The sequence below is a fragment of the Dromiciops gliroides genome, chromosome 3 (assembly GCF_019393635.1).
Source record: "Dromiciops gliroides isolate mDroGli1 chromosome 3, mDroGli1.pri, whole genome shotgun sequence".
Classification (NCBI taxonomy): Eukaryota; Metazoa; Chordata; class Mammalia; order Microbiotheria; family Microbiotheriidae; genus Dromiciops; species Dromiciops gliroides.
In genome coordinates, this window is record NC_057863.1 from 158,243,384 (window position 1) to 158,271,152 (window position 27,769).

At 38.4% G+C, this 27,769-nt stretch overlaps 1 protein-coding gene across 1 annotated transcript in view; it reads left to right on the top strand.

Moving 5' to 3' along the window:
- The window catches only part of UBAC2 (UBA domain containing 2), a 271,053-nt gene that overhangs the window by 184,254 nt on the left and 59,030 nt on the right, over nt 1–27,769 (top strand). The window contains exon 7 of the mRNA XM_043995830.1: nt 11,314–11,559. Coding sequence (XP_043851765.1) covers nt 11,314–11,559 — 246 coding nt within the window. The remainder of the gene's footprint in view (nt 1–11,313; nt 11,560–27,769) is intronic.

Consider the following 27,769-nt stretch of genomic DNA (forward strand, 5'->3'; position numbering starts at 1 on the left):
TGGAATAATGAGAACATTTCGCAGGATTCATTATTTGAAATAATCTGGAGGGAACCAGTGGTATATGTAGGGCTTTGTAAAACTCAAGTAAAATATAAATAAGTTATTATCTTCAGTTATTTTCTAAGTCTTCATTGTGATCATTAGCAACTAACTGGTTAGTAGAAGTTATACCCAACAGGCATAGAATGTTGGACTTGAGTTCAAATCCTCCCTCAGACACTTACTAGCTATGTGACTCTAGAAAAGTCACAAGCTTTCTATACCTCAATTTTCTCACCTGTTAAATGGGGATAGCATTAGCATCTACCTCAAAAGGCTGTTATGAGGATCAAATGAGATGATATATATAAAGCACTTTACAAAGCTCAAACTCCTAGCTAAATACCAGCTAATTATTACTGTATTATAAGTGTTTAACTCAGTAGAGAAAAATATAGCCCTATAGTGTCTCTGATGCATACATTTCTGATGCATCAGAGTTTCTGATGCATATATTAAGATCATAAAGAATCCTTGATAAATGTAATTTTTTCTCAATAATCCTCTGAATATTGGTATCAAGAACATTACAGTAGTTTCTTAATGAGACCCACAACCACTCAAAAAAGTTCAACCTAACAGTCCAGGCAGGAAAACAAGATCAAGATTCCCTATTGTTCAGACTATGATATAAATTGACATAAATAAATAAATAAAATGACATAAATCTTGAACAGACCCCATAAATAGACCATGAACTGAGGCTAGGAATAATAAGTGGAAGTGGAATAAAGTGGGCTCTTATCAAGAAATTGCTTACCACTTTCAGTGATCCTAAGTTGCTCCTGCCAACAAAAATCTATTTTTTAAATATCAATCTTCTCTCCCAAGATACTGTGAGAAAATAATAGGGTTTTGGGAATGCCCAAAGGCCCCCACCCTTTTGGGCCCCCACTTAAAGGGATTGATTGGATTAAGATTGATTGGATTGACTAACTTTGCTGATTAACTCACTTAGAGTTAATTCAGTCAAAACCACACCTGCCTGGCCCTCAAGAGGGTGTGTGAACTCTGACCTCAACACAAGACCACCCTCAAGTCCAGTGAACCAATAGATTTGGTTGATGCTAGCCCATTAGCTTGAAGCATTGTGTAAGGGCCACCTCTCCTCCGGACCCATAAAAAGCTTCCACACGCAGTTGACTCTCGAACAGCCTTGTGGTGGAGGACTTGGACGAAGAAGCAGGCCAGGCTGGAGCTCTAGGCTAGATGGGCCTTTTTTAACTTTCTGACCCAGGTGTTCTCTTTTTACTAATATTTGGTATGCTTTAATAAATGCTTAATGCCCCCAAACTGGTGCTAAAGCTTCTAATTTATAAGTAACAAATATATTAGAAACCCCAGTTAATTTTCCCCAAACTTGGGATAGAAATAAGGTGAGCACACATTTAATTTTACACGTCACAATACTGTGTGACTATAAATCACGGAAGACCACATTCACTGAAAAATCAAAGTCATGCGTGACTGAAATGAAAAACACTGTAGCATTTTACTAGTGATGTTCTAGATGTAAGGATGTAAGTGGCATAAAAAGTAAGGATAGAGATTATGGCTGTGCATTCACAGGTAATAGGAAACTCTCCAGTTAAGGAAGCTTTCTCTTCCTACATAAATTTGGCACCTACCCTGCAATTTAGAGCCTCTGAGAGTTGCCTAGAACACTCAGAGGTTGTCACTTGCCCAGGGTTGCATAGTCAGTGTGTGTGTGTGTGTGTGTGTGTGTGTGTGTGTGTGTGTGTGTGTGTGAGGTAGGACTTTAATATATAATGTATGAAATATTTTATTGAAAAAGGAGGCCTCTTTTTGTTGGGAATGAGTGATAATAAACAGACATCCCAAGTGCCATACGATAGAATGTTTTTGGGATATCTTTCAGGAGGTGATTGGTGGATTCTTTCAATTTCTGTTTTACCTTCTGCTTCTAGAATATCAGGGCAATTTTCCCTGACAATTTCCTGGAAGATGATGTCTAAGCTCTTTTCTTGACCATGGTTTTCAGGTAGTCCAATAATTTTCAGATTATCTCTTGTGTAATTTAAGATTCTAAATGTGGATTCTAATCTGTTCCCCCAGTTTGGGGGGAAACTGACTAAAATCACTGATAAAACGAGTTTAGGTTTTTAAGGGTTTATTGGAAAATAGAAAGAAAAAGATTGAGAACAGAATTCCAACAGCCTGGCATTCCTATCTTTCCTCAAATTTCCTGTGAAGTCCTCTGCCGCCACCACCATCAAAGTCAGGAACCCAAAAAGCCCCAGCGCTCTCCGCGCAGGCTCCCTCTCCTCCTTCCTGTCTCCTCCCAGACCATAGGAGGCTCCTCAAGTTGATTGGCTGGTAGCCTTGATAGACAGCACCCATGAGCAAACGTCATTTCCTGACGCCAAGGAAAGCCACAATGCCTCTGAGGCATTTTCCTCATGGTGGAGCTTTCCCACAGCAAGTCTCCAGTAGGTGGCATCATTCCAATCATTACACTCTCCTGGATCTATTTTCCAGGTCATCTGTTTTTCCAAGGAGATATTTCACATTGCCCTCTATTTTTTTATTCATTTGGATTTGCTTTATTTCTTGATTTCTTATCTTGATTTCTTGTCTTGATTTCTCATAAAGTCATTGCTTCTATTTGCTCAATCCTAATTTTTAAGCAATGATTTTCTTCAGAGAGCTTTTGTACCTCCTTTTCCATTTTGCCAGTTTGACTTTTTTTTTTCCATGACCCTCCTTCATCACTCTCATTTCTCTTTCCATTTTTTCCTCTACCTCTCTTACTTTTTTCCCCTCTACCTCTCTTACTTAATCTTCAAAGTCCTTTTTGAGCGCTTCTATGGCCTGAGGCCAATTCATATTTTTCTTGGAAGCTGTGGATATAGGAACCCTGACGTTGCTATTGTAAAAAACATTTAATTTTTAATAACTATAACTAACCTGGAAAAATTATACATAATTGGATTTATGAAAAATTATGGTTATATGAAAAATTATAAATTTAGAAAAATTATAATTGGGCCGTAAGTCCTGCCGCGGTCGCCATTCAAATGTTAGAATATTTTTTAATTGACTTGCTTAATTTGGGGGGCTAATTTGATTGGGGTACTAATTCTGGGACTGTTGACTAACTGGCTATCTGACTGCGTTTAATTTAATGTGGGCCGTTTATAAAGTTCCACCACACTGCTCCACTCCCAAATTGATAAGAACAGGATTAAGAAGCCTCTTAACTAAATAATCCAAGCAGAGTTTATTTATGAGATACTATTTCAAATTAGGAATACAGGGAAATAAAGTACAACCTGACTGCTTTCCTGCGGTCTCTTTCCACTGCGTCTCTTTCCCACCTGCTGAACTTCTTGAATACAGTAAGGGCCTTAGCTGCCTCCGGCCTCAGGGCACAATACACTTTCCCTAGTCAGCTATTTTCTTTTAACTCCTCTTAATCTTCACTTTCTCCAACCTGTACCCTGTTCTGACCTGCTTCTGTGCTCTCCGCTGCCTCCCGGTCAGTCTGTCTTCTGCTCCGTCTTTGTCCGCGCTCCCCTCCAGTCATCCCTCTAGTCCCTCTATCTAGTCCATCCTCGAGTCTGTCTCCTCCTTCTTTAGTCCGTCCCCCCTCCCCTGTCTCACTCCCAGGTCTATATATACCTTTTCTTCTCTCCACTCAAATCTCGGGGCTTCCTTTGCCCCCACAGACCAAGCTAATCTGCCAGCCAGAGCTGTAGCTGGGGGGGGGGGGGGGGTTGCGCTCCAAGTTTCACGTGCCTCAGCACAGGCTATCCGGGATCTTTCAGATAGCTCCACTCAGGTCGGAGGGAGCTGGGGGCATTTTTTTTTCCCCCCAGCTGTCTGACCTGGCATCTTGTATAGCCCACGGGGCTTTTTCTCCTCAGCTGAATCTGAGGAGGAGGGGGAGAGACCCTGAGAGCCTAAGGCTTTCTAATCTCAGCCTAAAGGTAGGGTCCCCAAATCAAAATAAATTTCCACACTATCCTCTTGTGAGGGTACACCTCGATCTTCCTTGTCACTGAAGAAATTTTCTATGGTCCTCACCTTTCTCTGTCTGCTCATCTTGCCTTTCTTTTACTTGACTTTTAACTCCTTCTTAAAGTGGGGCCCTGCTTCCAGGATGTACTGTCTCAAGCTTCAGGGGGTCCCAGGTGGTGCAATTTAAGGAGGGGCAGGTTCTTCACTCGCTTGGCCTGTTCCCTGGTCTGGAGATAACACCAGGCCAACTTGCTAATTAACCAGGCAGCAAAACTGTGTGCTGTGGTTGTTAACTCTGATGAGCCTGCGCCCCTCCTCAACCTGGGCCACCACCACTCAAGCCTACTTCCTGGTTCCCAGCACCCAAATTCTGCCTCAGCACCAGCAGAGACCCCTGGAATCTCTCTTTTGCCAAAGGCTCAGCCCTCTCACCAGACTGTGAGCTTAGTTCCAGAAGATGCTGGTGCTGCAGCTGATTCAGAAACTCTGTGGGGTCTCTTTCCTTGGCTCGGCCTGCCTGGGATTGGATCTGTGTCAGCATGACTGAGGGGTTGGGCTCTACTCCCTTCCTGCTGACCTTCTAAGCTGTCTTTGGCTGGAAAATGATCTCAGCCCATTCTCTTGTGAGTTCTGCTGCTCCAGGAATTGTCCTATGGCATTATTTGGAGGTTTTTGGCATGATTGTGTCTTGAGTTACAAGAGCTTACTGCCTTTCCTCCACCATCTTGGCTCTGCCCCAGAAATCCATATGATATGTTAAAAGTTCTAAAGGGAAGGTGTTGGTGACATCCTTTGTGAAGGATTTATGGGAGGATAAGGACAAGAGTCACATAGGATGAGAAGATGTAGATGAGATGTGTGTCTGCACTATTAGAAAGACTATCCACATTGGTGAAGTTAGAAATTCATTAAAGTGTGTTAGGATTGAATATAAGGAAGAATACTGTGAATTTTCTTTTTATTAGGACAAATAATCAACATTTCTCCTAAGGTTCTCTAGTAGATGCAGTGGATTCTTCTCCAAGAGCTTGCTTACTATTTGCCTTGTGGCACAACCACTCACAAGGACTCTTACCCAAAGTCAGCTTATTCCTTGGAATTGTCTCCACCAACAGAGTAAATACACGATGATGAGGGGAGGAGGTCCTGGCAGCTTGGAGGTATAGTCAGGCAGGACTCATAGAAGATACAGCCCCTGAGCTGAGCTTTGAAGAAAGATTTTTACCAAGTGGAGATGAGGAGGTATACATTCCAGCCATGGCAATCAGCCTGTGCTATCTTGGATATTGTTAGGTAAGAAACAGAAGGCTAGTCTGACTGGGACCCAGGGTATATTATAGAGAATAATGTGTAAAAAGCCTAAAGAAGCAGACTAGAGCAGGACAGTAGTTTGTATCTTTTAAAAGTAGCCATAGGCTAGTGAATGGTATGCATATAATATGGCTGTAAGCTATAGAAATAATCAACATGTTCGCGAATGAACAAAGTCATTATTTGTAACAAGTGAGGCTCTTGATGCCAAAACTGTTAATGCTCTGCAAAAACACAATAATTTTCTGTCCTAAAGGATTTGTCACCCACAAAAAGAATGGATGGATGGAAATTTATGGTCATAAGTCCATTTGAAGCTTCCCATCTTGCCTAAGGTAGAAAAAAACTTTGATTTACCATTAAGCAAGGCAACTTAAATTACTGTTTTTAGAATGTCTATACTCTCATACAATCATGGGGAAATGTTACTAATGGTTTAATGTTTCTTTATAATGTGGGAATATAGAAAGATTTTCAACCAAAGGTGTCCATAGTCAATTTGTGGCAAAGCAGAGGTTGATGATTTGAGGTTTTTTCCTCCAGTTATTTATTCCCATACATAGCTGTTTCACTATTTCACAAAGGCTATCCATTATTTTAATGAAGCATTTTCTTTCAGTTTATTATGTTTATTATGGCATTGTAAACATTCTTCTAGTAAGGGCAAGAACCAGAAGTGGGAAAAATACTGATTGCCTAGCATTTTGAAGTTGGAAAATTCAGAAGAAGTCAATTAGCAGACCACTGACACAGACAGGATTCCATTACTAAAGTGAAAAAGAAATTGAGCAAACTATCAGTTTAACTAACGTTTTGACCCTAGCCTCTCTACTCAAGGCTAGTACAATACACCTAGGGCTCTTCCCGGTTATTCATTAATGTGGCTCACAAATTTGTGACTCAGGAACATCTACATACATGTACATGTGTGTATACATGCATATATATATACACATATGTATGTACAAACACATACACATATATGTATATTTCGTGGGGAGGAGGTAATTGGGGTTCAGTGACTTGCTCAGGGTCACACAGCTAGTAAGTCTCTAAGGCCGAATTTGAACTCAGGCCCTCTTGACTTCAAGGCAGGTGGTTTTTGTACTGTACCACCTAGTTGCCCCTCTAGCATATATTTTTACTTAAACTTTGAGGATAAACTTAAATGATAATATAAACTCTTTCAGATATTTTCCTCCTATGTTTTTAAAATCAACAGAACATGGGATGAGATCATTAATTTACTGGCAGCTAGGTGGCTCAGTGGATTGAATGCTGGGCCTGGAGTCAGGAAGGCTTATCTTCCTGAGTTCAGATCTGGTCTCAGACACTTCCTAGCTGTGTGACCCTGAGTAAGTTACTTAACCTTATTTGTCTCAGTTTCCTCATCTATAAAACTCTGTGGAGGGAATCCCAAATGGGGTCACAAAGTGTTAAACGTGACTGAGAACAACTGAACAGCAAGAAAAAAAATTAATTTACCATTTCCCTGATAAAATCTTGGTAATAAAGTGTAATAAAATGTATATTTTCTGGTTGTTACCCTGTAATTTGCCTCTTTTCATACATCATACAACATTGTAACAAAATAATCTTTACCTTCTCCTTCCTTTCCCTTCCCTTTCCGTACCACCTTCCCCTGTCCCCCGCCCCCCTCTCCCTCCCGCCCTCCCTCCCTCCTCCCACCCCTCTCCTCTGAACTTTATAGTAAGAAGCCAAGAACACATTCAAAGCCAGTAAAGTATTTCTGGGCTAGGATGGAGAGTAAAACACACAGAGCCAAAGAAAACATATCTACATAACATCTCTTTTGCCTTCTTTTTTTAGTGGAAATGTTGAATCTTTCAGTGGCTTTTCATAGTGATATTTGGGCTTTTGTCTTATACTGCTTAATTTTTGTTTTAACTTTTGTGGTCAGTGAAAAATAAGGCCTTTAAGAATAAAAATACTTATTCTGGTGGCAACTGGATGGCACAGTGGATGGAGCACTGGCCCTGGATTCAGGAGTACCTGAGTTCAGGTCCAGCCTCAGACACTTGACACTTACTGGCTATGTGACCCTGGGCAAGTCACTTAACCCCCATTGCCTGCCAAAAAAAACCCAACTTATTCTAAGACTGTGACCCAAATCTCCCTGTTGTGATTTGATCTGTGTTTTCCACAGCTAGTCATCACTAGTTGTCTTTTGTTTTGAGCTTTTATTTGGAGACATTTTGGTTATCCTGCTTAAAAATAAGAGCAGATATACTGAACATAACTGTTCTTGAAAACAGTTAAAATTGTGTTCCTAAACTGCAAAAGTATTTTTTTCATCCGAGTAGGAAATGAAGAAAATGTTAGGATGTTAGAAAATGAAGAAAATAGTAAGAAAACTACTTTGATCTGGAAAAATTATAAACTGAATACTTTGAATTTCTAAAAACTGTCCTCTACAGTCATTTATTTCAACCCCCTCCTAAAAGAAGCATGACTCCAGATTACAGTGTTCATGATACCTGGTCATCTATCCTCTCCTCAAAGATCACTGGTTACAGGGCACTTACTTACTAACTCCTAAGGTAGCTCATGTCAGCTTTAGAGGACTCTAGATTTAAAAGTGGTTTTCTGTACCACTGTTATTACCACTGTAATTTTCCTTTTAACAACTAGCCAATTTACCCCACTATCCTGGCTGCCTCCTTCTACCATATTCCAGCCAGTTTATGTGATTAACACTCAGAAAGGTAAAACTTTTTGAAAGTAGACAAAGGAAGGCCATAATGTGAAATGGGGGGTTGTTTGTAAATAGCAATATGTCTTTCTAGGCAATGTGTCTAGATCCCTGGAAATTCCAAGAGCCATTTTCTAATAGTTAAGTCATCAAAGCTTATGGACAAATAATTTTCAAAATAAAAATTATAAACTATAAAGAACTGTATAAAAGATTGTTCCAAATTCATAATAATAAGAGAAATTTGAATTAAAACAACTTTGAGGTTTTGCCTCATACTTTACAAATTTGTCATTCGACAGGTATTTATTAAGGGCCTGCACTAGGTTTGAGAGATACAAAACAATGAATGAAATAAAGCCTTAATCATAATGAGCTTATGTTCTAACCAGAGAGACAAGAAGGACATATATAAATATATACAGAATAAGTTGTTGTTGACATCACCTCCCAATGTCATGGTCCTCTTCAAGAACAAAGGACAAACAACAACCAATATTCTATAAGAGCTGCCCCAGTGGAGACCCAACTGGCAAGCTACAGAATATATACAAAATAGTTAAATACAAAGTAATTGGAGAGTGAGTTACAAGTACACTGGCAGTGGAGGGTATTGGGAAAAGCTTCTTTCATATGGAAGGTGGTGCCAAACTGACAATGATAGCAAATGATGCAACATTGGAAGGGCTGCTGAAATATGTTAATGTGCTGTTGGTAGAGATATAAATTGGTGGATATGTTCTCGGAAAAAAAAAAATGCAGTCATGCAAGAAAAGCCACTAGCTTATTCATACACCTGACTCAGAGATCCTACTCATAGGCATGTACCTCCAGAGAAGTCAAAGGCAGAAGGGAAGGACCCATATATACAAAAATATTCATTGCAGTACTTTTTATGGTAACAAAAAACCTGTAAAGTGATGGATATCAGTTGGGGAATGGCTAGACATATTGTAGTATATGGAATATTATCATACTCCAAGAAACAACAAAAAAGAGAAATTCAGAGAAATGTGGGAAGACTTCTATGCAGAGTATAGTAAGCATAACCAGGAAAACACCATATACAATGACTACAATAGTACAAATAAAAACAAGATCGAATAAAGCCAAATTGTGGAACTTATAATGACCAGCCTTGGCTCCAGGGAAGAGATGAGGGAATGAATGAATGAAAATCATTTATTAAGCATGTATGGTGTGTCAAGCACTTTTCACTAAGTGCCTAGGCTACAAATACAAAAGTGAAACAATCCCTGCCCTCAGGACACCTACACACTAAAAGGGAAAGTTAGTAGAAATAAGGGAACAGCCGCAAGTACAAAGTCTTATCTGGGGTGGGGGTGGGGGGAATATGTGTATGGATGGCAAGAAAAAGCCCCATGTGGATAACTGGATAGGATGTGACTCATGAGTGGAACTGCTCTCTTATAAGGACAACCTGGACCTGGGGGTGGGGAAAGTTTTAAAACCAATTGGATCTGATTTCCCAGGATATGGTCTTTAAAGGTTCAGAATCAGAATGGGTGGGGTTAATATCTCTATATATCTACTTCAAAAATAGTTGTGAGGATCAAATGAGACCATGTCTGTTCAGCATTTTATTAACTAAGTGCTACATAAATATCAGCTGTTTTTATTTTTTTTAATTCTTATTGTTGTCTTTTGGAGGGAGGTGTAAGTTGTTATCGTTATTTTCACTTTGCAGTGGTTGGAAATAGAGAAAAATCAAAGTGCACCATATTGGCATTTGAATTTTTAAAAGAATCTTACAACTGAGCAAAGACAATAAGATGTCTTTAGTTTTAAAGAAACTGAGTGTTTTTTCTGTCACTGTACAACCTCATATATCAGTCGTTTTTGTAACAGTCAGTGTTATATGCTCTACTCAGATGACTAAGAGCCAAAATTGTTTTCCAACACTACTATCTGTGTTTGACCATCTGCCTAAGAGATTAATTAAGGATTAATAGAATGTGAAAGTGCTTGTGCTAGTAAGATATTTTTATTTTGGTGGGTTTTCTTAATAAAGAAATTGTTTCCATGTTTTTTCTACCTAGTTCTTAAAGTGAAGAGTGAGAACTTCCTCTTTCCATCCACAAGCTACTTTTAAGAATCAACAGATTTCTTTGCTTTACTGAATTGATTTGATATTTTGTTGGTTTGTGTTGCTGAGCACATACTGAGAGGCAGCACAGCAGAATGAATAAAGTACTAGACTAGAGTCTGGAAAACTTGCATTGATATCCCATTTCAGATACTTAAGAAATAGGACTCAGTATGGAAATATGTTTTACATGATTGCACATGTTTACCTTCTTAGGAAGGCGGGGAAGATAGAATCTGTAACTCAAAACTTTTTTTTAAAAAAAGAATGTTAAAAAATTTTACAAGTAATTGAGGGATAGGGGAAGAAAAATAAAAGAACTGTGACTCAGAGCAGGTCCCCTAATCTCTCTGAGCCTCAGTTTCTAATTTGTAAAAAGGGAATAATAATAGCATCTACCTCATAGGTTTGTTGTGAAAATCAAATAAAGAATTAAATCACCTTTGTGGACTTTAAAGTACTATGTAAATGTGATCTATTGTTGTTAATAATAAAAAATATTCACACATTTGGTAGAGGTTGTTAAAATTCAGTAACCGGTCAGCTAGATGGCACAGTGGATAGAGCACCGGCCCTGGATTCAGGAGGACCAGAGTTCAAAGCCAGCCTCAGACACTTAACACTTACTAGCTGTGTGACCCTGGGCAAGTCACTTAACCCCCATTGCCTCAAAAAAAAAATTCATTAACCTATTTGCCAAATATTAATCAAGTGCCTATTATGTACTGCACTAATAAGTGGAGAAAGAGAGGATAAATAGAAGAGTCACTTTCTCAAAGGAAATTACAATTGGCTAAACTAGTAGTAGCTTTATATATAGTGGTTTATATTTTAAAATGACTTTTTTTTTTGTTGATTCCTATAAATGTCAAGAAAATCCTCTCACATGTAAGAATGTCATTTTCAGGGGGCAGCTAGGTGGCACAATGGATAAAGCACCAGCCCTGGATTCAGGAGGACTGGAGTTCAAATCAGACACTTGACATTTACCAGCTGTGTGACCTTGGGCAAGTCACTTAACCCTCATTGCCCCGCTCCCCCCCCAAAAGTCATTTTCAGTTCTGCATCTATATGATATTCAGACATTTGAAAGATTCCTGTATTTGTGTTTTTGTAAATTTTATTCATTTTAAATTTTGTTGTTTTTTTTTTCTTTTAGATTGCTGGTATGTGTTATACGAATAGTGTGTTAAAAGTTCATCAGGTTCTTTGCATACCCCGCTGGATGGCAAAGTTGTTTTCTTGGACACTTGAACCCATCTTCTCTTCTTCGGAACCAACCAATGAAGTCAGAATTGGAATGGGAGCAACAGTAGACATTCAGAGACAGCAAAGAATGGAATTGCTTGATCGTCAGCTTATGTTATCTCAGTTTGCACACATGAGGCGACAACGACAGCAGCAGGTACCTAATTTTTAAAATAATTTTTTTAAACACAGTAGTTAACTATAGGCAATTCTTAGACTAATAAACTTCTTTTCATTTGTATATGAACTGGCATTGTGCTGTGGATTAATGGGATCATAGATTGTCATGCTGGAGTGACCCACAAGGAACCATGTAATCTGTAATACAGACTTCATGTCTTTACTTAGAATGTATATTTTCCCTAGTCTTTTCAGAAAGAGAAACATATACACATCATTCTATTTGTTTCAGACAAGTATAAGTTCTTGGAGAAACACCAACCTAGTTAGCAAGAAGTGATATTTATCTGGCTTTCTATCAGGTAAAAGCCACAGTGTCTTCCTGTTAACATGCTTGTAACGCCTCATTGACAGACAAATGTTACTATTAATTTTCCTTGATTGAGGAGAAGACACAAAGGGGAGAAAGTTCATAAGGATTTGTCCAAATGCCAGCTTTTTCTTAATCTTATTGTTATGTCCTTCTTGAAAAATATTTATAAAGTGTTCATTTGCATATGTGTGTGCTGACAAAAATTAGATGCCATAATTTGCCAGTCATCAGACAGAGTTTAAAATACAGTAAAATCTCGTTAAGCCAATAATGATTCAGTTTGTATAAAGAGTAATTTAAACAACATGACTGGGTCCTTTTTTGTTGTTAATAAATGCTGGATAATTCAAGCACATTACTTCAAAAGTGTTTGCCCTTCCCACCCCCGACCTTTTTTTGGTCCTTTACATTCCTGAAGGAATGTGATTTTACTGTATTTATTTTGGGTGAGCCATGTTCATTCTTCTCCTTAGCCTGGTTTTTCTTTAGTTTGGTAAATGATTCATAACATGAAAGGACTTCTGTCATGTATTTCCACAAGCTGCAGTTGTTGGAGATGGGCCAGGCAAGGAACAGCTAAAGAATTCCTATCATTGTGGTGTTTTTTTCATTATGTATTAGTATTAATACAAATATATTATTTTAAAGTTATGACAGTGCTGCTCAACTATAAATTATGAAGATTTGTTATTTCTTAAGGCATATGGAAATCAATGTCATTGCTTTCTATATAGTCAGCCCTGTGTAGTTTAATGCCTACAGAGATTCAGCTATATGCCCTTTGCCCATACTTTAGCTGCTATAAGGGTAAAACTATGAGGAGTCAGGAAAACTATAAAGAATACTATAATCAGGAAAAAGTAGCACCTGCAATCATTTATACTTGATTATACTTAATGCTACTATTACTGTGGTATATGTTTTGATACTTCAAAGCTTTATATTTATTATGTGAGACAGTAGAGGTGTTGGTACTCTCTCCTCTGCTACAGATGCTATACGTTCTAATCCTGTAAAACTCTTGTTTATTTCTTCCTTACCCCAATTCTCCCATCCAACAGTCCAGGAGCCTTCCTCTAGCTCTTTTAACACGGAACAGATGAGCACACAAGATGTCCGTTTTTTTCTCTCTCATTCATCTAACATGACCAGCCCGTCTTCTTCTGTGACAATACAGTATTTCCAATAACATCCTTTGTGCCACTTCTCCAGCACAATTCTTCACCAAAGGCTTTCTAATCTCTGTAGGTTTTCTATCCACCTGCATATCATAATCTGAACAATAGACATTCTTCATCTCCTTTGTCTTTCACATGTGGCTAGTCAGGCTGGACTCTTTTGAGTGATCATGCAGAGCATCCTAAATGAGCTACATGGCACAGCAAATTTACAAATAGAAACATCTGGAGGACCATCCTTAGGGAATCTACACCAGACATCCTCCATGACAAATACCTTTAGCAAGCATGTGTCCCCTTATTTTTGTCTCATTTGGTATTAATAATCAGAAGAGGGAGTAGTAGGCACAGGGGATGGGGACATTTTTGTATGATTTACACCTCTGGATATTTATGCCTTAGTTTACCTCACTAATGCAAGGTAACTAGTTTTCCACAATTTTGTATGGTATCTCCTCATAAGAGAGAAGGACCTCTGGGAATTGTATAGCTGTCAATTTGTGTTATTGAATAGCCAATGGAAGTAACAACTAAATTCAATTTAAATTTAATAAATTTATGAAATGCTCATTTACAAAATCTTAGCTTTAGAATCGAAAGGTAACCCCAAAGCCACCTGGTTTTTCAGTGGAAAAAAGAATTTCCACTGAATTCAGTGTTTTGCAACCTTTGCTTGAAAACCTCTAATGAGAGGAATCTTAAGAATGTTTTCCTTACATCAACCTTCATTTGGCTTCTCTGCAACTTACACCCATTGCTCCCTAGTCTCTCCTTTGAGTCCAAATAAAACAAAAGTAATTTATCATCTGTATGACAGCTTTTCAGGTACTTGAAGGCAGCTGTCTTGTCCTGGCTGAGTTTCCCAATTCCTTTAAATGATCCTCCTGTGGTACAGACTGCAGGCTATTCACTATTCTGGTTGCCCATCTCTGGGCAGTTTAGCTTACCCACCTCCCTCTTTCTTCATTGCCTCTCACTTGGACTATGCTATATGAAGTACTTAAGGATAAAGTGGCAATCCAAAAGAGCTCCTCTCTTTAAGGAGCGTATGGTCTGCTGGGATGACAAGTACACCCAAATTAAAACAAGGCCCATTTGATTCCACAGAAAACCATGTAGGCAGAAATGTCATTAGGAGAAATAGTGAGAGATTAGAAAGAAGTAAAAGGGACAAAGGAGAGAGATTAAAAGGGCTTCTTTCATGCTGGAAATTCCTTTTCATGCTTCATCCCTGGAGAAGCTAGGTTTTATCATCCCTTGGTCCTGGCTGGCGACTCTTTTCTGGTAAGCCTGACATGTTCTCCTCTGATCAAAAGGTGGAAAGGTTCCCCAGGACCAGGGACATAAACTATCTAGAACAATGTTAGCATGGGATTTCATTATAATATATGACTATTATTGTGGATATGCCTGGACTGGGTCAATTTAAATTCAATGCAGATTAATAGAAATTCAGATCTTCTGGGGCAGCTGGGTGGCGCAGTGGATGGAGCACCGGCTCTGGAATCAGGAGTACCTGGGTTCGGGTCTGGCCTCAGACACTTAACACTTACTAGCTGTGTGACCCTGGGCAAGTCACTTAACCCCAATTGCCTCACTTAAAAAAAAGAAAAAAAAAGAAATTCAGATCTTCTAACCATAAAAATAATGTTTTCACCATATCTTCCCCCAAGTTAAAGATGCAAGTCAAAGCATAAGTAAAACTTAACTTACTCTGAGGAAAGCAAGAAACTCTAATTGCAGACTTTTCTTCAAATGCTTTAGAAGAGCTGAGATGTCCCTCCTCTCTATACTGCCACCATTGACAAAGGTAAAAGCTCCTCCATGTCTTAGGAGGCCCTTAATTTCATTACCCAAAAACATTCATCACATAATGGCCTATTTCTTTAAATTTTCCTAGGCTGTTCTCAGACAGCAGGTTTATACTTGATGATTTTTCCAGTTTGGTAGGACCTACCAGAACTTAGATTCTTCTAGTTCGTCTTGGGTTGCTTCCAGGTCATAAGATATCTGGTATAACCAATTTAGTCGCCTTCTACAATAAATTGTAGGGAAATGATGTTCATTTTAATTGAATGATTTAACAGATAGCAACCATAGGTCATGTAAAGATTAACAATTTTCAGAGAATTCATATAAAATGAAAATTTTTGGCAGCGAGCAAAACATGGGTATCCAGGAAGATGAAAATACTCTAACAGGACAGTCTCTAACCTGAACAAAGGGACCAGAAGGATACCAAAAGTCCCTCAAAGCCCTAAGAATGTTGTCTAATGTTACGACTAATAGCTACTTCTTTTACTACTACTATTTTTATTGTTGCTGCTACTACTATTACCACTTAGTATTATTACAACTACTACTATTACTACTACTTCTGCCCCTTCATGGATGGAGAGATAAATGATGAGTGATGATGGAGTCATAGAAAAGAAGACAGAGGGTGCCAAGAATCATAAAGCTTTAGAAGACCCATAAACATTAAAGGTTTTTACTTTAAATATAAGATCCTTGACATACTACTAGAAGAACTGATTAAGATTGTTATTGTTGTCATAAATGAGAACTCATGAAGAGGTTAAATTAAATGGAAAGACTACATAGGTTCTCGTAAAGGCAGATAAAGGAATTGTAGTTGATACATTATGGTAAAAAACAAGCAATTATCATTTCATGACATACTTGGTTATCTCATCCTGTAGTGCTCAGGATGAGCATAAGCAAAAAAGACAAGCATGAAGATAGGTGCAGTTTATGCATCGACATTGGTGCCAAAAGATAAAGACAAAGAAATTCCACCAAAAACTTAGTAATAGCCTCTAAACAAAAGCAACATTATACACCAACAATATATGTAAGAAACAACACTATTGCTTTTTACAGTTTATATGAGGGTCTGTCTTAGAGGCAGCGAGATGGCTCAATAGATACAGCACTGTTCCTGGAGTCAGGAAGATCTGAGTTCAGATTCAGTCTCAGATGCTTTTACTAGCTATGTGGCCCTGGGCAAATCATTTAACCTCTCTTTGCCTCCAGAGAAGGAAATGGCAAACCACTCTTAGTATCTTTGCTGAGAAAACCTTATGGACAATATTGGCATGAAGAGGTCATGAAGAGTCAGACATAACTGAATGACTGAACAACAAGCTTAGAGAACCCTAAAGAGTCAATTTTAAAAGTTAATTGAGGGGGGGGGCAGCTAGGTGGCGCAGTGGATAGAGCACTGGCCCTGGAGTCAGGAGGACCAGAGTTCAAATCTGGCCTCAGACACTTGACACTTACTAGCTGTGTGACCCTGGGCAAGTCACTTAACCCCAATCGCCTCGCAAAAAAACAAAAAACAAAACGAAAAACAAAAAAACCCAAACAAACTTCTGGTAAAAAGTGTCTGTTAGAAATTGGGCCCTGACCAATACCTCATGCCATATACCAAGATAAGCACCAAGTCAGTACATGATTCAGACATAGTGATATCATACGCAAATTTGAATAGAGTAAGAAAGAGATTACCTTTTGGATATATGGGTAAAGGAGCAGTTCATGACCAAGCAAGGGATAGAGAACATCATAGAAGATAAAAGACAATTTCAGTTATATAAAATTAAAACACTTTTGCACAGAATAAATCCGTGAAGTTAAAATTAGAAGGGGAAAAAAAGAAACTGATAAAAAATCTTTGTAGTAAGTTTCTCTGATGAAGGCCTCCTCTCTAAGTTATTAGAGAACAAAAGCCATTATCCAGTTGATAAATGATCAAAAGATATAAACAGTTTTCAAAGAAAGAATTCCAAGTTATCAAAAAAGCTCCAAGTCATTAACAATCAGAAAAATTGAAATTAAAGAAGCTGTGATGGTCCTACCTCATACCCACCAGATTGGTAAAAAATAATAAAAATGGAAAATGACAATTTTTAGTGGGACAGTGGGGGGGAAGCATACTAATCCACTGTTGATATATCTGTGAATTGAAAAGCAATTTTGAACTACATACCAAAAATCACTAAACTGTGCATGTCCTTTTTTTTTTTTTTTTTTTTTTTGCGGGGCAATGGGGGTTAAGTGACTTGCCCAAGGTCACACAGCTAGTGAGTGTCTGAGGCCGGATTTGAACTCAGGTACTCCTGAATCCAGGGCCGGTGCTTTATCCACTGTGCATGTCCTTTGACCCACTTCTACCACTGCTTGGCCTATACTCCCAAAATATCACAGAAAGGGGGAAAAGACTCATATATGCAAAAATATTTATAGCTATCCTTTTTTTTTCATAGTGGTAATAGTACTTAAGAACTAGAAACTCAAAGAGTGCTGATCTACTGGGAAATGGCAAGACAAATTATGGTTTGGTTTTTTATTAGCACTTAAGCACCTCAAGGTTTACAAAGTGTTTTACAGATATTAACTTGTTTTATCCTTATAACAACCCTGGGAATTAGGTGCTATTATTACCCCTATTTTACAGATGAGGAAATTGAGGCAGGTAGAAATTAACTGACCTGCCCAGGGTGACACAGCTAGTAAGTGTTTGAAGGTTTGAATTCCAGCCCTCTATTCTTTGTACCACCTATATGTCTATGAAAAAGAGGAATATTATTGTTCCATAAGAAATTGTGAGACTAGCAGTTTCAGAGATACTGTGATACTGAGTAAAGTCTGTAAAACCAGGAGAACAGTTTATACAATAACAAAGTTATTAAGAAAAACAACTTTGAAGAAGACTGATCAATGCAATGACTAACCACAATTACAGAGAACTGATTTTGAAGCATGCTACTCATCTGTTGACAGAGACAATAAACTCATGTAGAATAAGTCCTATAGACACATATTTTCGAGCCTAGCCAATGTCGAAATTTGTTTCTCTGAACTATGCAGGTTTTTTTAGAAATGCTTTGTTTTCCTTTTTCTTCCCCAATGTGGGTTGGGGTTCAGAAGACAAAGGGATATATGAAGAGTGCAGAAGAAGGAAGGAAGGAAGGAAGGAAGGAAGGAAGGAAGGAAGGAAGGAAGGAAGGAAGGAAGGAAGGAAGGAAGGAAGGAAGGAAGGAAGGAAGGAAGGAAGGAAACAATTATTGAGGCATCTTTTTTTTTTACTGTGAAGAAAACAGATGGAAGGACAGAAAGAAGCACAGACAATCAGGACAGTTTTAAAAGCTACAAGTTCAACTTATTGTATAATTAAAAAAAAATGTAAATAATAACAGATCTGCCATTTCATGTACAATCCTCTTTTTCTGATCTGCTATGGATAGGGAAAGGCCTACTTTCATTTATGTTTGTTAAGTTCAGAATAAAACATTTTTAAAGTAGATATTGTTCACCATGTCCAGCACCTTCAAAATCACTCAGCAAATTAAATTCATTATACCTTAATGGAAAGGATATACCTGATTTCAGACAGAATGTAAATCAGCCACTTGAGGTAATAAAATTGTCAGCTAATTTGAAAAATGCCAAAAGCAATGCTGAATGAAAAGAAAGGATAAAGATAAGGAAGGGAAAAGTCTAAAAAAAGTGATGAAGGTCCCAGATGGTATTATTGTACACATACACAAAAGCATTTACTTACCCATATATATGCCTGTTTTCTCATCTCCATAAAATATTTATGAGGATGTTCTACACATGGATAAAGGCTATTCTTGATGAAAATATGAGAAGTAAGTGGGCAAAATTTCACATAAGATTTTCTGTAAGAAAATGTGGAGGTGGAAATGAAGAAAATAAATACAAGATCTCTGAGTGTATATAGTTTGTGGGGTTTTTAAAGCATTTATTCTAGGAAAGCTCAGTAGCAGCCTCAAGGGATCTTCTCCAGTAAACTGTACCCAGTTACTATGTTCAGGTCATGTTGGAGGCAGTGTGGTCCAATAAAAAGAGAACTGTCTCTGAAGTCAGAAGACCCAGGCTCAGTCCCTGGCTCTCACACTTCCTGTGTTTCTTCATATATAAAATGAGAGAATTGAACTTGATAACTTGTAAGGCTTCTCCTACCTTTAGATCTCTGGTCCTTGATTGATTAAGAATCACAAAGCATATATAACTTCTTCTCACAAGCCTCTCTGAGTATCAATATTAGTTGAGATGTAAACCTAGGGAAGTTGTATTTACCAAATACCAAATACAAGCTCCTCTCATGAAACATGTTCTACACAATGTCCAAGTGGAAAGAGGATTCTTTTGGGTGAGTTTCCCTGGCCACTGAAAAGAGAATGGCCTGGCAATTAACCCATGAAGAATCAATGAGATTAAAAATACATATTAGCATACCAGTGAAAAGGTAGCCCATGAAATTAGCCCATCATTATATTTACATTGAATGTGTACTACCTCTCTGCAGTTTTGTTTCCAACTTCATCATTCAGCTGAAACTGATGATCTCTTAATTGCCAAATCTAATGGCCTTTTCTCAGTTGTCATTCTTCTTGGCATCTCCTCAAGCTCTGCAGCACTATAAATCACTCTTTTCTCCTTGATACTCTCTTTTTTCTTTGTTTTTGTAACATTACTGGTTCTCCTACTAGCTGTCTGAACATTCCTTCTAAGTCTCATTTACTGAATCTTCATCCAAATCATACCCACTCATCATGGGTGGCCTTGAAGGCTCTGTCCTAGGTCCTCGTCTCTCTGTATAACCTTTTATTGGTGATCCCATCAGCTCCCATGGTTTTGTTTGTCATCTCTATCCTGAGGTTTCTTGGATATCTCCTTATAGTGCTAACCTCTCTCCTGACCTCTGGATTCACATCTCCAGCTGCCTATTGGACATCACAAACTGTATTTCTCTTAGATATCTTCAACTTAACATGTCTAAAACTGAAGTCATTATCTTTCCCTCTCATCCCTTTCTCCTTCCTAACTTCATATTGTTATCAAGGGCCCCCCCCCATCCCCTTCACCCAAGCTTTCAACGGAGCTATCATCCTTGACTTATCATTCACCCCACTTATCCAATCGGTTGCCAAGTCCTCTCACATTTATCTTCATAACCTTTCACATGTGCCCCTTTTTTTCTCTGACACTGCCATCACCCTAGCCCAGATCCTCATCACCTGAACTGTTGGAGTAGCCTGATGGTTGGTCTCCCCCACTCATATCTCTCCCCATTCCAGTCTATCCTCCACTCATCTCTCAAATTGATCTTCGTAAAGCATAGGTCTGACCATGTCACCGCTTTATTCAGTAATAGGATCCTTTATTTTTAAAGTCCTTCATAACCTGACCTCTTCCTACCTTCTAATGCCTTACTCCCCTACATAAATTCCATGACACAATGACACTAGCTTTTTTGCTGCTCCCCACACAGAATGCTTCATCTGTCAGCTCTGGACATTTTCACTAGCTGTCTCCCAGGCCAGGAATTCTCTTCTTCCTCATCTCCTTCTCCTGGCTTCCCTGGGGTCCTTTAAGATTCAGCTAGTCTCACCTTCTGGAAGAAGCCTTTCCTAGTCTTCTATGGTCTTAGTGCCTTCCTCTGAGATTATCTAAAATTTATCCTATAAATATTTGGGGTGTATATAGTCATTTGTATTTGCTTCCCCTACATGACTCTGAACTCATTGAGAGCAGGGACTATTTTTTATTTAGTTTTGTTTGTTTTTGCATTTTGTTATATCTCCAGCACTTAACACAGTGCCTGGCGCATAGTGGGCTCTTAAGTACTGTTGACTTGAGTGTACCTATTTTCTCAGTTTTGCATGACACCTTTACAAAAACTGACCATTTAGGAAGGCATAAAAACCTCACAAATACAGAAGAACAGAAACAAACACATCCTTTACTGACCACAGAGAAATAAAAATCAAAAAAGGGCCTTTGAAAAAAGGATTCAAACTTAAATGGAAACTAATTTAATCCTAAAGGGATGGTAGGCCAAAGAAAATGAAAGATCAAATTAAACTTTTGGGATGCAGTTAAAGCAATCCTTAAGAGAAAAAAATATTTCTCTAAATAATCTTGTCAATGAAAGAAAGAACAAGTGAATAAAAGAGGCATTTAACTGTGAATTTCCAAATACCAGAAAAGCAACAAATCAAAAACCGCAACTAAACACCTGGAAATCAAATAAGAAATTTCTAAAATAAAAGTATTTTGTTATTTTCCAGTTACATATAAGCATAGTTTTCAACATTTGTTTTCATAGGATTTTTAATTCCAAATTTTTCTTTCACCCTCCTTTCCCTCCCTCCTCTCCAAGATGGAAAGCAATCTGATTCATATTGTGAAAGAAGAATCAGAGCACAAGGGGAAAACCTCAAAAAAGAAGGAAAAAAACCAGCCCAGAAGTAGACACAGCATGGTTCAATCTGCATTCATAATCCACAGGTGGTGGTCATAAAAGGCCCCAAAATAGAATTTCCTGAAAGTAACCCAGCCACTCTCCTCTTACTATTTTAATTGTGGGCCCAACGTGTTGTTCATGCTTTTTGCAATTCCCACATGAATATGCTGATGCAAGATATATGTGTATGTGTGTGTACACGTGTTTGCATATACCCACAAAAGCTCTATAGATTGTTGCATGTGTCTGCCATGATATGGAACTATATATAAAAGCTCTATAAAGTATTCATCCAACTGCATGTGATAATCTGGGGTGGTCTTTATCAGTGTGATTTTTCCTGTGTAGGTAGTTAAGCAAAACTTTTGAGTGGCTACATATCTCTTCCGAGAAGCTGCAAATGTTTCAGGGCTTGATGCATTGAGCATAATGTCATCTGCAAATAGGAACACATGCATAGGAAATCCTTATTCAACTGGTTCTCCATTTGGATTTCCTCCATTACATTGGTGCACACTTTTGCTGAGCATATATGTCCCTGTTTTATGCTTTGTTAATGTTTATGATTAGAAGGTGATTAAACAAGGTTCTTTCTACAGTTAATATCTTTCAAAGGATTAGCATTCAGCTTTGCCAAATCAAATTCTGTTTTATAACCAGCAAACAATATGTGGAATTTTTTTTTTCTTTCAGTCAGTTGTACGATGTTAAGGATGTGATCTATTATAGAATATTTCTTACAAAGCTTGTCTGTTTCTTACTAACATTTCATTGAGGATTATCTTTATCCATGAATAAATGATTCTCATAAAATTTTACTTATGTGTGCACATGGTTGAAGATTTTTCCTGTACTTTTCCTTTCCTGTCCCTTCCTTCAGATGTCCTCAGTGTCTTCACAATTGTGTAACCTCCTACACAAATTTCTTTAATGTCCACTGGTCTAATCTGGCTGCTTTTCCTATCTTTGTTCTCTTTAGTGCCTTTTCTACCTCCTCTGTAAGCAAAACCAGAACTGTGATGTCAAAGTCCAAGTGTCTTTGGACTCTACTTCCCTTGATGGTGAGAACAGTTTGTTATAAAAATCTTGTCGGATCTTTTCCATTTTTCTACTATTTGTTGTTCTTCCATTTTCATTCTACAGTGCCCTCGGAGGCTACTGATGATACAGTGATTACAGTGATAGGCCTGGAGTCAGGAAGACCTGTGTTCAAATCCGGCCTCAGACACTTACTAGCTTTGTGACCCTGGGCAATCTTGTTTGCGTCAGTTTCCTCAACTATAAAATAGAGATAGTAGGAGCACTTACCTCCCAAGGTTGTTGTGAGGATCAAATGAGATAATGCTTATTTAAAACAAAACAAAAACAAAACAAAAAACCAAACAAACAAAAACCCTTTATCTTAGAGCTTGGCACATAATAAGCACCTAATGTGTATTCTCTTCTGTTTCCCTTCCTCCCTTGCAATGACAGGCAGTCAGAGAAGAATGAAAAGAACTCAGTTGGTATAATGTTGGAAGACCAAGAGAGATGAGAATTTTATTGTGGTATAGTGATAAACAATGCCACAGCCACAATGCCATCACCACCATCACAAGGCAAGTGGGGCTTCAGAGACATTAAAAAAACTTACTCAAGGTCCCTGACTCCAAAACTAGTAATTACTTTTTCCTCTCTACCACATTGCATGCATATTTTAAGACCCTACTATGTGCTAGGCTCTGAGCAGTAGAAAGATGAGAATGTCTGACACAGCTCTTGGCCTACAGGAATACATAATCTAAATATGAGGGCATTGCTGAAACCTGTTAGTGACACCAGGTTGGAGTTATGAGGTTGTAGCTTTCACTCCATGGCACTATAAAGACCTATATGATGAAAGAATGTCAGAGATACAGAATCATGCTTCTAAAGACAGGAGAAGATATGTAAATATCACTGCCTCACTAAAAAACATAGTAACAGTTCACACTTACATAGCATGTGAAAGATTACAAGGCACTTTGTTCACAGCAATTGTGTGAAACAGAAAGTGGTAAGTATTATAATTTCCATTTTATATATGAAGAAAACAGGAACTTAGAAACAAAATGACTTGCCTTGTGATTGTGGTTATGGGTGGCTATGGCAGCTCAGAGTTAGGTCTCTACACCTTCCACTAACTAATTTCTAAATCACCTTAATCACCTTAAGGTTGAATAGCTAATAAATGTCCTAGGTCTTCTAACCCCAAGACCACTGCTTGGACCTCAACATAAGGAGTAACATTTGGCCCAGGAGCTCACACCCAAATTTAATCATTCAGCTAGCAAAATGTTTCCTTCTTCTATGACATCACTATACTCTTGCATGAAGGAGGCACTTGGTAAATATTTATTGAGCAAATAGATAAATGAATGGTTTTCTACCTTAAAAAAGAGAGAGGAGAATTAATAGGCCTTCACTAAACTAGATTATCCTAACACAATTCAGTGTTGTGCTGGTATTTTTTAACTTTGCAAATGAAGTGTCTCAGTAGACAGCAGGGCCAAAAAGATGATCAAAAGTCCCCACAGTGAGGAGTAGATCTAGTACAGATTTGAATGAGAAATGTTTGCCAATTTCAGGAAGATTGAGAAAATTTGTTTAAAAAATGGTATGACTGGGGCAGCTAGGTGGTGCGGTGGATAAAGCACTGGCCTTGGATTCAGGAGAACCTGAGTTCAAATCCAGCCTCAGACACTTAATACTTACTAGCTGTGTGACCCTGGGCAAGTCACTTAACCCCAATTGCCTCAACAAATTTTTTTTTTAATGGTATGACTTATAAATTGAATGAATAACAAAATGAAAGAGAGCAGTTTGAGGTTAGTTAAGATAATCCCAATATGGGATATTGCTAATATAGCAGTGTGTCCTTGCTGAAATATAGAAAAGCCAAGTCTGTTGTTTTTATCTTTTCCTGTTTGGCATCTTACCATGTTTCCAAAGTGGGAATTCTCAGAATGTTGTTTGTCTGACATTTTACTCACAGGTTCTATCCCCCAACCCCCTTTCCTTCCTTTTTGTGTTTGTATGAGAGGTAGGGCTGAGAAGCTGCTTATAGTCTTATCATCTACCCTATAGTGCCATATAAAATTCTTAGCAGTTTTACACCTAACACCTAAAACTGCAATAAAACTTTTGGGACAATGTATATCAATCTTCCATTTATTCTTTTCTTCCTTCTGTGGCTAAAGAGCAACAAATAGTTCTTTTTAATTTAGTCTGTTTCTCCTCTGTCATAACTATCAAAGCTGGGGGGCAGCTAGATGGTGCAGTGGAAAGCACTGGTCCTGGATTCAGGGGGACATGAGTTCAAATCTGGCCTCAGACACTTGACACTTACTAGCTGTGTGACCCTGGGCAAGTCACTTAACCCTCATTGCCCCGCAAAAAAAAAAAAAAAATATATATATATATATATATATATATATATATATACATATATATATATATATCAAAGCTGAAAAGGCTGCAGCCATAACCTGAAACCCAGGACAATATATAGCCCAGTTTTTTGTTTTTCTCATTTTGAATCATCACAGTAAAATAGAAATTTAAGGAAGAAGAGATAACTTTTACCTGATAGGTATGGGTAGTGTTTCATACAGGATTTGTCTTGAAAGAAGAGAGGTAAGAGAATGGTCAGTTGAAAAAAAAAAAAAAAGGTTATTCCAAGCAAAGGCTATACACAAAGGCTTACTGGAGATAGAGGGCAGGATGAGAATTGGAAATGGAAAGTCATCCTTTATGGCTGGAATGTAGAACACCTGAGAGTGATATGGGTGAAGACTGGGTAGGAATGTCAGAGCCAGATTGTGGAAGACCATGAATGTTAGAGTCAGGAGTTTAAACTTTGTTCAGTATTAACTGGATAGCTAACAGAAGGTTTTTTAAGTAGTGTACATTAGGAAGACTTCTGGAGAATGGATTGGAAAGGGAATAGACTGGAAGCAAGAAGCAGAACAGGGAATTTTATAATAGGCTAGGCAAGAGAAGATGTCTATTCTAGGGCTGTTACAGTGCAGGTGAAAGGCCAGATAAGAGTAAAAGATGACTTCCATAATACTAAAAGCCTGTGTAACTGAGAAGATGAATGAATGGATAGATGAATGGGTTTCTAGGAAGGAGAAATAAGGGAAGAAAGATAAGTTAACATATATTCAGTAAGCTACGTTATCAATCATTTGCAAGTATTTTTATGTTTGCAAATGAATAATCCCTATCATTAATGTAAATAGAAGAGTTCGAGGGAAAGATAGGTTGGGTGGGTGAGGAGAAAGACAATGACTTTATCTTTGAACATCTTTGAGTTTGAGGTGTTGGCAGGTTATCTAGGTAAAGCTGTCTAAAAAGCTACCTCTTCCAAACAGTAGGAAATACCACCGGGCTGGGACTCTGGCAGTGGAGACGGCAATTTGATGAGTAAAGTTATGGAATTAGTTAAGATCGCCAAGTAAAAGTGTATAGAGGGAAGTAAGAAGAGAACCTAAGACAAAATCTTGAGAAACCCTCAAGTTTAAGGAGCAAGAGCAAGACAAAGGGAAACGAAGGGGTGGGGTGGTAAGAGAAATGGGAGATTCATTAGAGTGCTAGTTTATGGAAACCATAGGAAGAGAAATTCTCAAGAGAAAGGGGGTGTCCCATAGTTTCAGGGGATACAGGAATGAGTGCAATGAGGAGCTGAAGATAGTAAATACAGACTCATAATTCTGGGAGCTTGGCAGCAAATAAGAAGAGAACAGATGATACCTGGAGAGAGGGGCAGGGCCAAGGTAAACTTTTTTCTATATTATTTTTTGGATAAGGGGAACCTTTCTGTACACTGAGAGGAAAGAACCAGTAGAGAGGAAGAATCTTAAGATGTGTAAGAGAGGAAGGATGATCAACAGAGCAAGAAAAAACTAGAGGTTCTCACTTTGTCAAGGAAAAGAACCATCTTTTCTTTTAACACTGAAGTGATGGAGGAGATGGTGGATAAAAACATTAAGAGGTTAAGAGGAGTGGAGAAGAAAAGTCCAGACTCCAGTGTTGGGATACAAGATTGTACCTTTAAACTGCACTTTTACCATCTCTATCACTACTGTGAGAGCTCAAGCCCATCCTCTTTGGAGACTAACTATATTTTCTTCAGTTATTTTTTATCTCCCACAGTGCCTGACGTGTAATAAGTCCATTAAATATTTGAGTCATATGGTTGGAGTCCCCTAAACAGATGTTCCCATTTTCTAGGAGTTTCACATTTATCCTTACAAATGGCTTGGATTTGGCTGTGAGATATATTAACTGCATTTCTTCTTAGAGCAGATGGAGTGGACCTAATCTTGGCAAAAATTTTGGATAAAAAAATAAGTATGAAATGAGAGGGAATATCATTGATATGGAAAGGACTTCACAGCTGGAGGACTATAAGCTAAGAAACAGAGAAGAATTAGAGGACTCCAAGGTCAAGTGCCTGTGCAACTGGAAAGATGATGTTTTGAATGGAGACAGAGGGCAAGAGTTAGGTTTGGGGGTGTTATAAGATGATACGTTCAGCTTTATATATGTTGGGCTTGAGATGCTGGCAGACCATCTCAGTGGAGCTCTACGGTTTACCTAAGCAGAATTCAGTGCTGCTGCTGCCGTCAGAAAATGAACTAGGTGATTTCTAAAATCTCAGCTCATTGAAAGGAAAGAGACACTTGTGGCTTCCTTTCCTGAAGGTGGTTCTGATTCATCTGTTGAGCAGAGTCTGGAATCCTGGATCAAAGACCTTAGGTGTATCCATGACAATAATGATCTGGTGCTTGGCACTAGGCTGATTCTCTTGAGCTTTGCAAAATGAATCTGATACACTGACTGCTGCACGTGTTGGCCCTGCTGCTGATTGGAGTGTGACCTGCTTGATGGCTGCTGGTCCTGCATGGTCAGCTCATACAGAACCTCACAGAGTTTTTCTTTTTCTGCATCAGCATTCATCCCAGTGAAAGGTGCTAAAGTTGATGATGACATGTCTGTCATAAGAGTTGGCTTATCCTTATCGACATGGCAATTGGGAAAGTGACTCTGCAGTAGACCTAAAACCACATTATTTGTCTTTCTAGTCTCTGGCCATTTGTGAGACTGCTGGAGTTATTGCTTCTCTGTAAGCGATTAACAGGATAAGAGTTCTAAACCTTTAGAAAGCAGATTTTAAAGATTTCAAGAATCATGTGATTTAAAGCTGGAATGGATCTTGGAGATCATCAGTACAGGTTACGCAGTCACAAATCTAAAGCTGAAAGGGACAGTACAGGCCGTCTAGTCTGGCCACTCCTTTTCCAGATGAGGAAATTGAGGCCCAGGGAAGTTAAGTGACTTACCCAAGGTCACAGAGTTATAATCAGCATAAGAGGTGAAATTTGAACCCAGTTTA